At 44.8% G+C, this 16,487-nt stretch overlaps 1 protein-coding gene across 1 annotated transcript in view; it reads left to right on the top strand.

The window, feature by feature from the left end:
* TXNDC11 (thioredoxin domain containing 11) overlaps positions 1-16,487 on the top strand; it is a 96,286-nt gene that overhangs the window by 12,316 nt on the left and 67,483 nt on the right. The window contains exon 3 of the mRNA XM_019540121.1: positions 10,401-10,494. Coding sequence (XP_019395666.1) covers positions 10,401-10,494 — 94 coding nt within the window. The remainder of the gene's footprint in view (positions 1-10,400; positions 10,495-16,487) is intronic.

Here is a 16,487-nt window from a genome sequence, read left to right as displayed (position 1 = left end):
CACCTGAGCCCCAAGCGCGGGAAACACGCAAGCGAGACCCCAGAGGGGTCATGATGACTAAATGCAAACAGAGTCCTGAATATTCTCATTCTTCTTCCATCCAGTAGTTTTCAAACCATAAGCATGTTTCACAGTTTTTGGTATTCAAAACTAAACTTGGGAAATAGTGTGCTATACGACTATAATTATCTTGTGATATGTATGTAATGGTTTGATCTTCCTGTTTCTGTAAGAGACACATCACCTGCTTAAACATTTTCGTTGCTTTCTTCATGTATTTTTAAACTAAGGTAATGTTGTCTAAAAGAAAAATATAACGATTAACCAATCTTTCAGCTGCTAGGGAAAGGAGAAGGTAACAATTTAGTTACTCTGTATTGCCTCATGCTTTGTCTAAATTCAGACTTGTTTCTCATCTTTCTTCCTTTCGTATTTTCATAGTTAAATTGTTTTACTAACTAGTCCTACCCCATTTCTTATTTTGATTATTCTTGTATCTAAATGCTATAGCTGAGGAGCTGTGTCACTTTGTGCTTGACATCATAGAAAAACAGAACAGGTCAGCCTGATGTATACATAGAATCATAGAAAATTAGGGTTGGAAGGGACCTCAGGAGCTCATCTAGTCCAACCCCCTGCTCATAGCAGGACCATTCCCAACTAGATCATCCCAACCGAGACTTTGTGTAGCTGGGCCTTGAAAACCTCCAAGGATAGAGCTTCTACCACCTTTCTAGGTAACCTGTTCCAGTGTTTTACTATCCTCCTAGGGAGAAAATTCTTCCTAATACCTAACCTAAACCTCCCTTGCTGCAACTTGAGACCATTGCTCCTTGTTCTGTCATCTGCCATCACTAACAGCAGTTAAGCTCCATCCTCTCTGTAACCACCCTGAAGAGTTGAAGGCCGCTATTAAATCCCACCTCAGTCTTCTCTTCTTTAGACTAAATGAGCCCAGTTCCCTCAGCCTTTCCTCATAAGTCATATCCCCCAGCCCCACACCATTTTTGTTACCCTCTGTTGGATTCTTTGCAATTTGTCCACATCCTTTCTGTGCTGGAGGGGCCCAAAACTGAACACGGTACTGCTGATGTGGCCTCATCAGTGCTGATCAGAGGGGAATAATCACTTCCCTTGACCTACTGCCAAGACTCCTACCAATGCAGCCCAGGATGCCGTTAGCCTTCTTTGCAACAAGGGCACACTGTTGGTTCATATTTAGCTTATTGTTTTCTGTAACCCCAGGTCTTTTTTCTGCAGAGCGGCTACCCAGCCAGTCAGCGCCCAGCCTGTATTGGTGCGAGGGATTGTTCTATCCTAAGTGCAAGACTTTGCACTTGTCCTTGTTGAACCTTATGAGATTCCTTTTGGTGCAATCTTCCAATTCGTCTAAGTCACTCTGAATCCTAGCCTTACTCTCTAGTGTATCTACTACTCCCCTCAGCTTGGTGTCATTTGCAGACTTGCTGAGGGTGCACTCTATGCCATCTTCTAGGTCATTGATGAAGACATTGAACAAAACCGGCTCCAGCACCGACCCTTGGGGCACTCCACTTGATACTGGATGCCAACTAGACATCGAGCCATTGATTACTACGCTCTGACCCTGATGCTCCAGCCAGTTTTCTATCCACCTTGCAGTCCATTCATCCAGCCCATACTTCCTTAGTTTCCCTGCAAGAATGCTGTGGGAGACCAAATCAAAAATCTTGCTAAAATCAAGGTATACCACATCCACTGGTCTCCCCACATCCACAGAGCCGGTCATGCTGACTATTCTTAATTACCTTTTTCTCCTCCAAGTGCTTAAAAATGGATTCCTTGAGGATCTTCATGATTTTTCCAAGGACTGAGGTGAGGCTGACTGGTCTATAGTTCCCTGAATCTTCCTTTTTCTCTTTCTTAAATATGAGCACTATATTTGCCCTTTTCTAATCATCCAGGACCCCCTGCTCACCACGAGTTTTCAAAGATGATGGCCAATGGCTCTGCAGTCACATCAGCCAACTCCTTGAGCACCCTCAGGTGCATCCCATCTGGCCTCATGAACTTGTACATGTGCAGCTTTTCTAAGTAGTCCCTAACCTGTTCCTTCATCTCTCTCTCCCTCTCTCTCCCTCTCTCTCTCTGACCTTGCCTGTGAGACAAAAAAGATAATTGAGTACTTCAGCCTTTTCTGCCTCCTCTGTTGCCTCCCCCATTCAGTAAGAGACCTGCACTTTCCCTGATCCTCCTCTTGCTACTGACATACATGTAAAAACCCTTTTTATTGCCTTTCACATCCCTTGCTAGTTGCAACTCCAGTTGTGCTGTGGCTTTCCTGACTGCATCCCTGCATGCCTGAGCAATGCTCTTGTATTCTTCCCCAGTTATTTGTCCAAGTTTCCACTTTTAAGAAGCTTCCTTTTTGTGATTTAGTTTACTGAAGAGTTCCCTGCTGAGCCAAGCTTGTCTTCTGCTATGCTTGCTTGTCTTATTGCGTCTTGGGATGGTTTGCTCCTGTATTCTCAGTAAAGCTTCTTTGAAGTATAGCCAGCTCTCCTGGACTCCTCTTCCCCTTAGTCTGGCTTCCCAGGGGATCCTGCCCATGAGTTCCCTGAGTGAGTCAAAGTCTGCTTTTCTGAAGTCCAGGGTCCTTACTCTGCTGCTCCCCTTCCTTTCCTCAGGATCCTGAACTCGGTTATCTTGTAATCACTGCTGCCCAGGTTGCCACCCATTACTACATTCCCCACCAGTTCTTCCCTGTTTGTGAGCAGCAGGTCAAAAAGAGCATGGCCTCTAGTAACTCTCCAGCACTTGCACCAGGAAGTTGTCCCCAACTCTCTCCAAAAACTTCCCGTATTGCCTGTGCACTGCTGTATTGCCCTCCCAGCAGATGTCAGGGTGATTGAAGTCCTCCATGAGAACCAAGGCTTGTGATTGGGGAAACTTCTGCTAGCTGTTTGAAGAAAGCCTCATCCACCACTTCCTCCTGGTTTCATGGTCTATCGCAGACCCCCACCATGATATCACCTTTGTTGCTCTCCCTTCTGACCCTAACCCAGAGATTCTCAACAGGCCTATCTCCAGCTTCATGTGCTTTATGTAAGAGAGTCATATGATTGTTCAGCATAACTCCTCTTCCTCTTCTCCCCTGCCTGTCCTTCCTGAACAGTTTGTACCCATCCATGGCAGTGCTCCAGTCATGTGAGCTATCCCACCAAGCCTTTGTTATTCCAGTCATGTCATAGTTCCGTGATTGTGCAAGGACTTTCAGTTCTTCCTGCGTGTTTCCCAGGCTCTGTTCATTTGTGTACAAGCACTTGAGGTAACTAGTTGATTGCCCTGATTTCTCAGGATGTATGACATCACCTCCCTTGTTGCCCCCTCCTGCTTGCTCTTCCTCCAGGTCTCCCACTTCCCCACTTATCTCAGGGCTTTGATCTCCATCCCCTTGCAAGCCTTAGTTTAAAGCCCTCCTCCTAGGTTAGTGAGCCTGTCTGCGAAGATACTTTTCCCTCTTTATCAGGTGAATGCCATCTCTTCCCAGCACTCCTTGGAAGAACACCCTATGGTCAAAGAAGCCAAATTCTAAGTGTTTTCTGTACACTTTAAAGCAGTCCTTGCACTGAGGAACTTTCAATCTCAGTTCAGTGGTCCTAGTCATAGAGAAATGGGGCTGGAAGGACCAGAGGTCATCTAATCCAACCCCCAGCCTGAGGCTGGATCATTCCTATCCAAACCATCCCATACAACCATAATCAAACTCTATGTAAAACTACCTGTCAACTCCAGCGGGAGAATTGGCACACCACAGGTGAAGTCCCCAACCTTGGGTGTAGCCAACACCCAATGCCTCTGGGGAGGCTTGAAAACACCCTGACACACATAGCAGAAAAAAAGGGGAGTGGGGCAAGAACAACCAGAAAAGCCCAGAAATGTAAGAAATACCCCTGGTAGAACATGCATAGCTACACTTAGATCAGTGGTTCCCAATCTGTGGTATGGGTGTACCACCAGTTGTACGCAGACAACCTGTAAGTGGTATGCGTTAACAGATTTATTATATGACAAAAATTTGCTGGTGGTACTTACACTGGTATCATTTTAAATCGGCGGTGTGCAGTGTGTCAGTTTGAGAACTGCTGACCTAGATCATCCCCAACCAGTGGCTGTCGAATCACTTCTTAAACACTTCCAGTGATGGTAATTCCACCACTTCCCTAGGCAGTCTGTTCTATTGCCTCGCTATTCTCACAGTGAAGAAGTTTTTCTGGAGAGCCAACTTAAATTTATGTGCTGCAACTTCAAGGCATTGGTCCACCTCCCCTCTGTAGCAAGAGAGAAAAGGTGCTTTTCCTCTTCTTTATGGCAGCCCTCCAGGTATTCGAAGAGTGCTATCATGTTCCCGCCTAAGTGCTTTTTCCTCGAGCTGAACACTCCTTGCTCCTTCAGCCTCTACTCATATAACTTGCCTACCAAGTCCTTGATCATTTTTGTTGCCTTCCTCTGGACCCTCTCTAACTTCTCCATGTCCCCTTTAAAATGTGGAGCCCCGAACTGCACACAGTACTCCAGATGAATACTATGACTCATTTTGTATTTGCACTTTTGATCATTCCTCCTGAGGTATAGCACCTTGCATTTGTCTGCATTGAACTTCATCCTGTTAGCTCTAGCCCAGCTTTTCAATCTATAGAAATCCTTCTCACATCCTCCAGTAAGTTCACAGTCCTTCCCAGTTTTGTGTCATCTGCAGACTTGCTCACGAAGCTTTCTATGCCAGCATCCAGATTGTTAATAAACACAATGAGCAGCAGCAGACCCTGTGGCTACACTGTTATCAGTACCTATGCCAGGTAGTTCAAAACTCAGGTTGCTTCTCCAGACTGCCAAATTGTCATACCCAGTAAAAGTTTATACAGTACAAGACACCTCTGTGGAGAGACCCTGAATTAGCTCATGCCAACTTTGGAACTTGAACCATGATCGCTACCTTAGTGTGACAAACAGGTTATTAGCCTGGGTTCAGCTTTACTCGCATGTGACAATTTTGCTTCTGGTTCCAAAGTTAGCATGTGCAGAGCTAATTTTTCATATCCTTGCACAGCACTGGCTTGTGCGGTACAAAGTCCTAGCAAGTAGGGGTGCACCAACAGATTTTTGGGGCCAATACGGATAGCTAATTTTTTTAAGGAGCCATATTGGCTGGTACCGATTTGATTTTCGATACAGCATGGAGAGCTACTTGCAGCTGGTTAAGTCTGTTGTGGTGGAAGGGGGCGGGGGGAGAGGAGGGAAGGGGCATGGTGGGGCAGATCAAGGCCCTTACAGTGAGGGAGGGCGTGGGGCTGGGGCAGGCGCTCACTTTATTTGCAGAGTACCGTGTCATATGCATAGTCTGCCCTTCATCTGTGACTCAGTCCCAGTGTTACTGTGGAAAAGTTAACATGTGAACTTGTAATGAAAACGCACCATGCATATACACAAGGTAGTTGAATTAAGGTTGAACAGCCTTGGCTGTTCTTATATTTTGAGTGCTTGACTTTGCAATATTGATCTTATTTTCTTTTAATACATTTTAAGAGGTTTGTAGTAAAAGAAATTATAAAACTTGGAAATGGAAAAATAAGCATTTCCACATGTGGAACTGATTTAAATAGTTATCAGTAGGGGTATTGTTTTACTGCCATAGCACAATCTACCATTTAAGGTATTCCTAGCAGTGTAGGCTGTTTTCTTTTACATAGATCTGTATGTAAAAGAGGATGGTGAGATACACACTTCACTAGCAGACTTGCTAGACAGCAAGTGAGCGTTGACTTCGGAAATCAGGTCAGGATAATTCCAGGCTCTGCAAGGGAAGTCCTCTGTTTCCAGTGTCATCTGGCTCTGCTTCTGTTTATTTCCTCCTCTGCTACTTTTGTCCTCCTGCCTTTTGGCTCCCCCATAGTTTTTCATCTTTTCATAGCTCCTTCTTTTACTTGCCCACATCTGTGACATCTGTTTCTTTCACTTTCTGCTTCAGTTCTTTTTTGTTTTTTTCTTGTTCTTTATCCTTAGTTCCTGTCTCCTGCTTTTGCTTTATTTCTTCTTCTGACTGCCTTTTTTTCTAAGCTTCCAACTATTTGAGTTGGTGTAATGAAAGATATCACATTTACCCAAAGAACCTTGTCTGCCTATGTCCTTGGGTCAAGATGGCTACATCCTATACCCCTCTATGCTTCTGCATCTGTGTCAGGTTGTTTCCTCCTGTATTCTGTTTGAGCAAAAGGATCATCAAGAACACAGGCAGAAGATCTACTTGAATTCACTTCCCTTGGTAGTTGACACATCTTCTCTAGAAATTGGGAAGAGCATGTGGAGTGCAGGCAGAAATATCTGAGACTTTTTAAGTGCTCTGACTTTAAGTGCTCCACCTTTACAGAACATGTGTTAAGTGAGATTTTTCAGAGCTTATAATGTGGCCACCATAGAGTGCTTTTTGCCATTCCTAGACATGGCAAAAAGCAAATCCCTGGTACAGGACGCTTTAGATTTCAAATTCCTGCTCCAAAGCATGAGCATTAATACCATAGGGTTATAAGAATTTTTAACTCTACTATTTCCCAGTAACTTTGTTCTTGGGATGGGGAAGGAAACATATAAAACTAAAAAAAAAACCAAAACCTAGTATGGGAACGTGCTGTATAAAGCAGTGTTCCCTAAACTTTTGAAACCTAAGCTACACTCTTTTTTTCTGGATTAGAATTGGCAGAACGTTTCACTCTTACACCTGAAAAGGGGAGTGGAAAAAACCAGTGGTGGCAGTGCAAACATAGTTTGCAGAAGTCTGGTCCTGGCTCAGCTCCCCAGTGGCAAAGAAACAGTGTCATGGGTGTGGGGAAAATTTTCTTGGGGGAGACTGTCAGGATAAACAGGGGCAGGAGCCTCTCCAGTGGTGCACACAGTTGCTCTGCTCTGCATCCCTGGGAACTGGTGCAGAAGGGGTTGTAAACAAACTCCATACTGACCTGGGAAGCTCTGGGGTGCAAGCATGGCAGGGCTGGGAAAGGGGCTGTAGGGATGTGTTGGCAAGGGCTCCCCAGAGCTTATCAAGGCAGGGATGGGGGCTTCTGGTTGTCTGTGATCGACTGGGTCTGGAAAGGGAGGGGAGAGAAGGGGAGCCCCGTATCTACCTGCCCAGTGGGCAGTAGAGCACATCACCCAGCTTCCAGCTTTATTGTGCAGCCATGTTCCCAGGGTTTGGCAGGATACAGCAGCAGCAGTTTGCAGACGTTTGATCCTGGTGATGCTGCTGCTTCTCCCAGTCCCCGTGCTCCCTGCCTGCAGTGCATATGCAGATTCCAGGTGTGTTGGTACCAGACATCTGCAAACTGCTGCCACAATGCCCCTGCCTGCACCCTGAGAATGCAGCCATGGTATGCCCTACTCTGCACCCTGTTCTGCACTCACCCTGTTCTCCCCCGGTTTAATGTACAAAAGAGAAGGAAGAAGAGTGTTGTTTTTCACAGCACACCTCTGCAACCCTCATGGCACACTCTTGTGGAATCACCAGTGTGAAGTTTGGCAGTGTTGTAGTGGTTTACAGTGGTGCATGTTAGGCAGCGTTGACCATAGGCATTTGCCACAGATGCCTGTGGTAGAGCTTGACTGGTCCCTCGTAGCTCCTCCTGATTCTGAGACCCCTATCTCTTGGTCCCTAATGTTTGCTGGTGAAAGCCTCATGGCTGAACTTCAGGGAGCTGCCTTCCAGTTCAGCTCTTGCAAAAGGGACTTTTCTCCTTCAGGGGGGAACAGAGTACACCCCAGATTCCTAGTAGCAAAGTAGATCGTTCCTCTGCAATAAAGACAGTTATTGGGGCAGAGGCCACCCAGACCCTGTCCCCTCCAAAGGCTTAAGCTGTCCTTTTCGCCAGTTCAGTCTCAAGCACCCCCTAAATTAGCTTAGCCATTCTCTCTCCATTCAGCGTAGCCCCACACCCTGAAGTTGCTTGGCTGTTCAGTCTTTTCAGATTCTCTTGAGTTCCCAGGCCAACGCTATTTTTTAAGTTGCTTCATCCATTGTGATACTTATTTCCTTCTCCATCTCTTGTTGCTTCCAGGGCATCTCCTCCAAAGGATGGGTACCAGTCCCCCTGACACATTAGTGTGGCTGTTCAGTTCTGTTGTTGCTGAAGATACATCTTGTCTTGACCCTCACTTAAGCAGCTGTGACTCCTAACAAGGAATCTATTAAAGCTGCTTGTTATATATACAAACTAGTCAGGGAAACAGAGGCATGCAAGATTATTATAATATAAACTCATTGAAATTAGTAATATTACAGTGAAATCCAGTCTGTCACAGCATCTGTACTTCCTTGTGCCATCTGTAATTGGCATACAAATCAATAAAATGTGTTGTTTTAGTAGGGGGGCAGTGTTGGGTTTGTGGGAGGCATGTGGGGGCATGTTGGGTTTGGGGAAGTGTGAGTTGGGTTTGTAAGGAGGGGTGCACGTTGGGTTTGTGAGGGGGGGGTGTTGGGTTTATAACGGGGTGCGTGTTGGGCTTGTAAGGGGGCGTGCATTTGGGTGCATCCTGGGCTTGTAAGGGGCAATATGGGGGTGGCGTGTTGGGATTGTAAGGGTGGGGTGTGGGGCCTCCTCTCATACCCACACCTCTCTCCATATGCCTGCTTATCCCCCCAGTGGGACATTGCCGCTGGGAGCAGCAGCAGCAGCAGGTACTCATGGCTTGTGGAGCCTCCCAGTGTTGCTCTGGCCAAGTTTGAGGAGCTACATGTGGTGACGGAGCAGGGCCAGGCTGGCCATCTGGCTCCATCATGCGAAGCTCCCTACGGCTCATGTACAGCTTCTAGGACTTGGATGGACCTGTGTGCCCATGGGGTGAGCCCTGCATGATGGAGCCAGCAGCCTGGCCCTTGTCCCTGCTGCCATGTGCAGCTGGCTCCCCGCTGAGCCCTGGGATCTGCATGTGGCGGCAGGGATTGGTGTCAGGTCTCTGGTTCCATCGCACGGCACTTCCTGTGGTGGCACGTGGCTTTGGCTGAGTTCTGGGAGCTGCACATGAGCTGTGGGGAGCCCCATGTAATCGAGCAAGGCTGGTCCCACACTCCCACCGGCCTTGGCACCATACTTGCCATGGCCCTGTAATCTGGGCTCTGTGCTCCCACCTAGCTGCATCTTCCTCCCTGTCTGCTGCCACTTCTCTATCTGCAGCCCAGGGCACTGCAGCAGGGACAGGAGGAAGAGCCACTGGGGGCTGGTAGAGCTGAGCAGTTCCCCAGGCAGCTGCAGCACCGGTGGCAGCAGCAGCTCTGCCAGGAAGCTGTGTACACTGGCTGGGGCCAGGGCCCTCCCTCTGGTGAATGTGGCAGTGTAGCACGCTGTCCTGGCGGGGAATGGACTGGGCTCGGCCCCATGTGGAATGTAGCAAGGGCAGCTGCAGGCTGGGCCAGATGCAATTAATTGGGCGCCTGACTGTGAGCTGGATTAATTTGCCTGGCTGGTTGGATTCAGCCTGTGGGCTATATTTTGCCCATCCATGAGATAGGACTTGGGGTTCCTTTCTTTGTTTGTGTGCAGACTCCTGCTGATTTCTGTAACAGTTCTTGCAAGAAACTTACATGACTGATAGCCTGTCAGTGTGATATAACTTAGAAGTTTTAATGGTCAAAAACAATATACAATTTCAAGTATAGATATGGATTATACACAGTATAGTAAAACATCAGAGAGAAAATATGTTACATTGGAAAAGGATTGCACTTATCTTTTGGATGGTGACAGTTCAAATCTAAATTTCAGTTTCAGAGTATTCCTCCAAATGGTGGTGTTGACTTCGATGCATACAATAATTTTAAATCAGTAACATTTGCTCTGACAGCAATGTAACAAGTAACACACTATTGGAGGATGTATGTAACTGTGAGGCTTAATTTTTGTATCCATATAACTTGGGCTTATGTACATTTTCCAGATGATAACAGAATGCATTTCCTCCCTATCTTAAAATCTGTTTGTTCTTGCAGCATTAAATGGTTAATGTTATTTTATTAAAACAGTAAGTAAACTCAGGTTTTAATCCAGTGATTTTCAACCAGTGTGTCACACCAATGTTGGCCCTGTTGTGTTTGCGAACAAGGTAAACCCAGCAGTTTCAAATAAGAATCTATAGATGTGGTCTTTCTGAGTTCTTTGCAACAAAAAAAAAAACTGCTCTATTTTTGCGTTGTCCAAAAAAAGTGAAAACTAAGGGCTGTTTTTTTTTTTCCCCCCCCCCAAGAGGTGTTTTGAGTCTGAAAAGGTTGAGAACCACTGGTTTAATCTTTACTTTTTTACCGTAGGCAAATAACTGCAGTTCCCCATAAATACATTACTTTGTAATAGCTTAGCTAACTCTAATTCTTATTCTTGCAGCCTGGAGTTCTAGGATATTTTGAGTTCAATGCTTCACCTCAGCCTCCTGGTTATTTGACATTCTTCACATCAGCATTACATTCATTAAAGAAAGGTAAAAGCTTCATCTTAAGAATTTAAGGCATCTTTAACAATAGTTTAAGCGGTGGACTATAGTTCTCATCTGGAGTATTTTGTAACTTGAGAATTATTCTTTTAGGGTGTCTCTTATTGATCAGACTGCCAAGTCTTGGATTCCTTTGTCAATAGACAGTGAATAGATCATGAACTCATTAGTGAATTAATCAAATACCAGGTCTATTTTTTATATATCATTGTCAGAGTAGCACAAAATATGTTGTGTGGATCTTTGGCCACATTCAGTAGCAGGCTAAATATCTGATCTTTGTTTTTATACTGTGCGCTAAATAATCTGGAAAGTCTGATCTGCAGTCTCTCCACTTTATTGAAGGAACAAACTATTGAACATTTCTCTTGTTATACTTCATTGTAACTTGTAACTTTTTTTGTTATAGAAGTACTCAAAAGAAAGTATAGTATTTAAAGGTGAATTTTAAAGTAGAAAATTAAGCTAATTCATAAATTTAAGCGCTAAATTTGTCAGATTGTAACGTCTGATTCCACAACAGATAAACATGTGAGTAGCTTGTGAATTGTGCTTCTCACTGGAGTCATAATTGTGGTAGTGAAAGACCAGAAGTTTTGGGGTGTGTCCTGTCATAGTTTGCTAATATTGACTGCTGGCCACTTCCCCCTTTTATAATACAATCCCTCAGAAATTCAGTTTAGGACAGGCCTACAAGATCTTGCTTATTGAAAGATACCAAATGAAATAATATTTACTTCCATTTATGTGATCATGATAAACCCATGGTGTAAATAAGTTCTTTCTACATGGATCTAACAAAAAGGAGTTGCGACATCCACCAAACTTGTAAAGTAAAGAAGTTTGACAGGGAGTGAAAAATGAGATTAAGGAACATTATCCTTTTATTTTTGTTAAGGGAGAAAAATAAATTTTTGAGAAATGGATTTTTTTACTGTGTGACAATGTTGGATTGGTTTTGTGCGTTTTTAATAGTAGATATTCATACTAATGGATATGGTTTGACCATATAGACACAGGGCATGTTTTGTTTTTTGCCTAGTTAGAGAGAAAACTAAGGCCCCAATATGCAAGGTTCTTTGGGTAAGTGTGGAGTGGCATTTCCTAGGAACAGAAGTATTGGTGTCATAATTAGTGGTTTGTTTGCAATTGAGAGGGCCTCTTCATTTGAACCACAGGCTTTTTTTAAATTTTGAGAATTTTGCTGAGAAAATGTACACTAAATACATTCAGTGAAATTACAGAATTTTTTTCTTAAACATATGTGATGTTTATAGCCTGAAAATATTGTAATTTAGTTTTAATGCTGTAACCCCAATAAGTTCATGCCATGTATTACAGAAGCACTAAGTAGTTCTTGTATAGCTTCTCTTACCCATGTGTTTTCATATATACCATTAACTTCCTCAACACACTTGTGAAAGATAGATATTATTTCCGTCACTTTATAGGTCAGGGACCTGAGATGTAATGAGATTACCCTAAGATAAGTTAGCTAGTGGCAAAGTTTGGCATAATTAAGACTTATTTCAGCTTTACAATTTACACATACTTTATTTAATTTGTGTTGTGGTTGAGACCCAGTCTTTTTTATTTTATAGCGTTAATCTTCCTCCTTTAGGCTAGCAGATAATCTGTGGTAAAATGGTAGGGAAGATAAAATGTCCTATATTCCTAGTTGAGTAATTCCTTTGTTAACTGCATACAGTAGAACTTTGTCATGCTATGGAATTTATACTGAAGTATAACATTTCAGCTGTCATCTTAAAATGTTAATCTATGAAGTATGTATGGTACTGGTGAGAAGGCGTAGGAGGGAAAAGCCAAGTATTGCTCTAGGAGGCATAATTAGCAATTTTAACACACTGGGCAGAGCCAGAGAATTTAAAGAAGGGATTGTTCTTAGCACAGGGGAGCAGGTGGTGATGGGGAGGGCAGAGTCTTACCTGACACATCAGGGGCTCACCCAGAGGTGTATCTAGAAAGTTTTGTGCCATGGGACAGGAGGGAATAGCCAATGCTGCAGGAAGAGATGTTTGTATAATCAACATCTATGGGGTTAATGCAGGAACTGCCACCAGATCTTGCGTTGAATAACACTATAAGGTCCTTAATTTGGCAGTGAAAAAGTGGATGCGACTGGGTTGATACCCTGGCTGTTGGCCATGAGGATGCTTTTCCCACAGCAACAGTGTTTCCCAGGAGGGAAGAAGAGTGAGGTCGACAAGGGGATTCCTGCCACCATTCCTTGTAGCTGGAGCCAGCCCCTGCCACCATTCCAGTGCTTCCCCATTAATCAGCACCCTGGGCTTGTGGGTCACTCTTCCTTAGTTATGCTACTCATTGCTCTGTGGTTTGAAATACTAGTTAAGGAATTAATTCTAGAAGAAGCATTGAAGTCCATTGTAGTTGTAGGTGCTCAGCATCCGTGAAGTGGCTTAAAGAGGTGAATTATGAGCAGGGATTCAGGTTTTCAGTTTGCTGCAGACAAGCATGGATTTTTCCTGTAAAGAAGAAAAATGTGGCTTCCCCTTGCAGGCTGGCAGTTCCAGCCTGCAAGGGGCTGTTTGGGGCTAGTGGGGAATGGGAGGAGGGTGATCACAGGCAGAAGGTGCCACATGCATATGTGTGTGTACACATGCACATGGCAGCCAGGCAGCATGGTGGAGAGCAGCTCCTGCAGTTCCCCACAAGTAAGTCTATGGTGGGGCATAGGTGATGTGTTGGGGGGTAGAGGGGGCATAAGCAAAGAATCAGGGGGACATGAGGGCACGTGCCCCTCCAGATTTGTGTGCCCACAGTGGGCCTATGGTTGCAGTCTGACCAGACCAGCATGGGCAGAAGCCCCCTCCATAGCCCAGTGGGCAAGACCCAGTGTGGGAGGGTGGAGCAGGGCAGTGAGACTCGTTACCATCATTGCCAGGACCCCCACACTAGATGTGCCACAAGCAGTACGAGGAGTAACAGACTGGGGTGGGGCCATGCTGCTCTCACCACCTCCTGCCACCAGTCACTTGCACACTGGGCCACGGCTGTACCTTGCTGCCACGACCTGGCTGTTTCTGCTGCTCCTCTCAGGCTGCGGCTCTAACCCACAGGGAAGGTAGGGTGACAGGGGCAGTGCAGGTGGTCCGAGGGCAATGGCAGTGGTGATGGTGGTGGGGTAGAGCTGTGGTCTGGCCCACAAGTGGCTGGCACTGGGTGGAGGTGAGGGCAGCGTGGCCCCCCATTCCCTGGCCCATTATTCCTTGCCCTGCTGGTAGTGCGACTGGCACAGGGGTCCCAGCGGCCCTGCTCTACCTTGCAGTTTTGGGTTCCACCAACTGGGCCATGGAGGCAGCTCCTGCCTGTGCTAGTCCAGCCAGGCTGCAGCCCCATGCCCACAGTGAATGCAGAAATCTGTGGGGGGGGTACGTGCCCTCCCATGTTCCCCTGATGACCCCTATGCCTCTCTTCCCCCCCTCACCCCCATAGACTTGTGATAGAGAAGTTAATAGCCTTGCTGCTTAGTTGGTAGGTATTAATTGTTTCAGCTTTTGCTAGAGACCCTTTGGATGTGTACATACTTCCTCTGGCCCCCAGTATTGAGGTAATAACAGTATAGTAAAAGCTTAAATACCTGGGTTTCATATTCTCCATGAAAACCTTCAATGACAAGTGACAATAGTGCATGGAATTGTATCCATGAAGAGTGAACTTGGAAAGCTTAAAAAAAAAAAAAATCCCACCCAAAGCTGTTTCATTTGTAAAAGTTCAAAGCAAGTTTCTCTGGACACAGAGATGAAGGGTGGAGCTAAAGCTATAGTTGGCCACTCTCTACTAGTGTCCTATGGATGCAGATTTCACCCTGAGTTCCTTTGCTCAGTAGTTGTTGAGTGTCTTCACTTCTTGTCCACCATTTCAGCAATGAAATTCTTGAACAGGGGTAGAAAGAATCTCTCCAAGGATGAGTCAAGACATGGGTCACCTGTTTCCTAAGGAACTAAATCTTGAAAAGACTTTCTAAGGCTCCCCAGCATCATTCACTAAGATAGTCCTAGTGGCACCACTAAATCTGTAGACTAGATCTCTCTTTGATTTGTTTCCTGGAACCTTAGTGCCGACTACCTCTAACACTTTGGTATCTGTTGTCTTAGTATTCAAAACAAAAAAGGTACTGAGTAATTAGGGTAGGAGGGTCATCTTTCCTGGAGATGCTGAGGTGGGTAATACCAAAGATGCTAATGAATTGTTATGCAAGAGGTGTTTCTGGTACCAAACTGCTACAGAACTTGTTGATTCCCAGAGTAGATGTCTGTTGTAACAGGACTTCACTTTTGGATCCCATGTGCTTTTGAGCCAACTGGATCTGGACAGTGTTGTCATTGTTTCTAATGTTGGAGCAGGCATGTTCCTGGGCGCACACCTCTTGCCTGGCTCTACTTCCTTGGCAGTATGGATTGTCACAAACTAAATAGTCTAGGTCCTAACACTGAAATGTACAGCCATCCCAAGCCTCCCTAGCTGCCTCTTCCCTGGGCCCAAAGTCTGCCTCCACAGGTGCTCTGTTTTATATCTTTAGGGAATGTGTAGTTGGCAAATAGATTTTGTACAGAAATTTCTAAAATCCCTGTAACTTATCAAAATATACAAGAGAGGTCTTTAGATTTAACAGTAAATACCTAAACATTCTTTCTCCTTTCTTTCGAGGCTGTTTGCCCCTTGTGATCTTCTAGGTCTAATCTGTGTGATGAACTGGGACAACTAGTTTACTTTAACCTGTCTTGTATTTAAGGGTAATGAACTTTTTCATTGCAGAATAGATGAAGCCTCAGATATATATTAGACTCCAGGGCAGCCCTTTAATTCTCTGGTTTTGCATGTTCCATCCCCAAGAAGATAGCATGCACAATAATCTTCCTTTAGGCCAGTGGTTCCCAAATTCTGACAGATTGTGCACCACCAGTTTAAAACTATACAACCTTAAATACCACCGGCAAATTATTGTTATATAAAGTAATTATAATAAATCCGTTAACGCGTACCACTGCCAGGTTGTTTGCGTATCACTGGTGGTATGTGTACCACAGATTGAAAACCACTGGGCAGTGTCTGTCTGTCAGTTTTACATGCTGTCTCAGAAGACGTCAGAGCCATTGAGAAATAAATAGAGATTCCAGTGATGATGATCTTGCAAGGGCTTTTTCCTCTCTTGCCTTACATTTGTGTCTTTTATTAGATAGCAGATTTGATTCAGATGTCAAGATTTGAGAGAATAACCATAAGATTTCTGACACTCATTCCCTGATTACTGTACTTATTATTTTGGGGAATCTTAAAATAGTATGTACAGTAATCAAGGAGCTTATTTACCATCCGTCATGTGGTTCTGAAGGTTAAAGATGAATAGAATACCCCGGCTTACATTTCTCTCTCATCTACAAGGTCGATTTCTCATTTGTCTTCAGCAAGCCTTTTTATGAGATGCCATTAAAATAAGAGTTAAACACGCCCTCAAGTTCTGGAATAGAGATTCTCATTCTTGTTTCCTCATCCCAAAGAAGAAAATGGGTTGGTGGGGTGATTTCCCATTCTGAACCTGCAATTTCTTAACAAAGTAATCTGCCATTTCAGGTTCAGGATGATGAGACTAACCTCCATAATTCCCTTTGGTCACACTCCTGACATGAAAGTTATCTGGTACTGGCTACTGGGGATGACCTAATCAGTGACCTAGTGATTGATGGGAAGCCAGGTGTCGGTGACCATGAGCTGATCACCTTCACCATCCACCATAAAGCTGGCAAGTCAGTCAGCAACACGGAAGTCCTCTACTTCAGGAAAGCTGATTTTGACAAGCTCAAGAGGCTTGTCAGTGAGGCCCTAAGGGACCACAAACCCAGGGGGAGGGGAGTCCAGGAAGAGTGGTTGGTTCTCAAGGGAATGATCCTCAATGCACAAGCTAATTCAATTCCATCTTGGAGGAAAGGCAGCAAGAGGGC

This window comes from Crocodylus porosus, unplaced genomic scaffold (genome assembly GCF_001723895.1).
Source record: "Crocodylus porosus isolate Cpor-Errol unplaced genomic scaffold, CroPor_comp1, whole genome shotgun sequence".
Classification (NCBI taxonomy): Eukaryota; Metazoa; Chordata; order Crocodylia; family Crocodylidae; genus Crocodylus; species Crocodylus porosus.
This window is presented reverse-complemented; position numbering and strand designations above follow the sequence as displayed.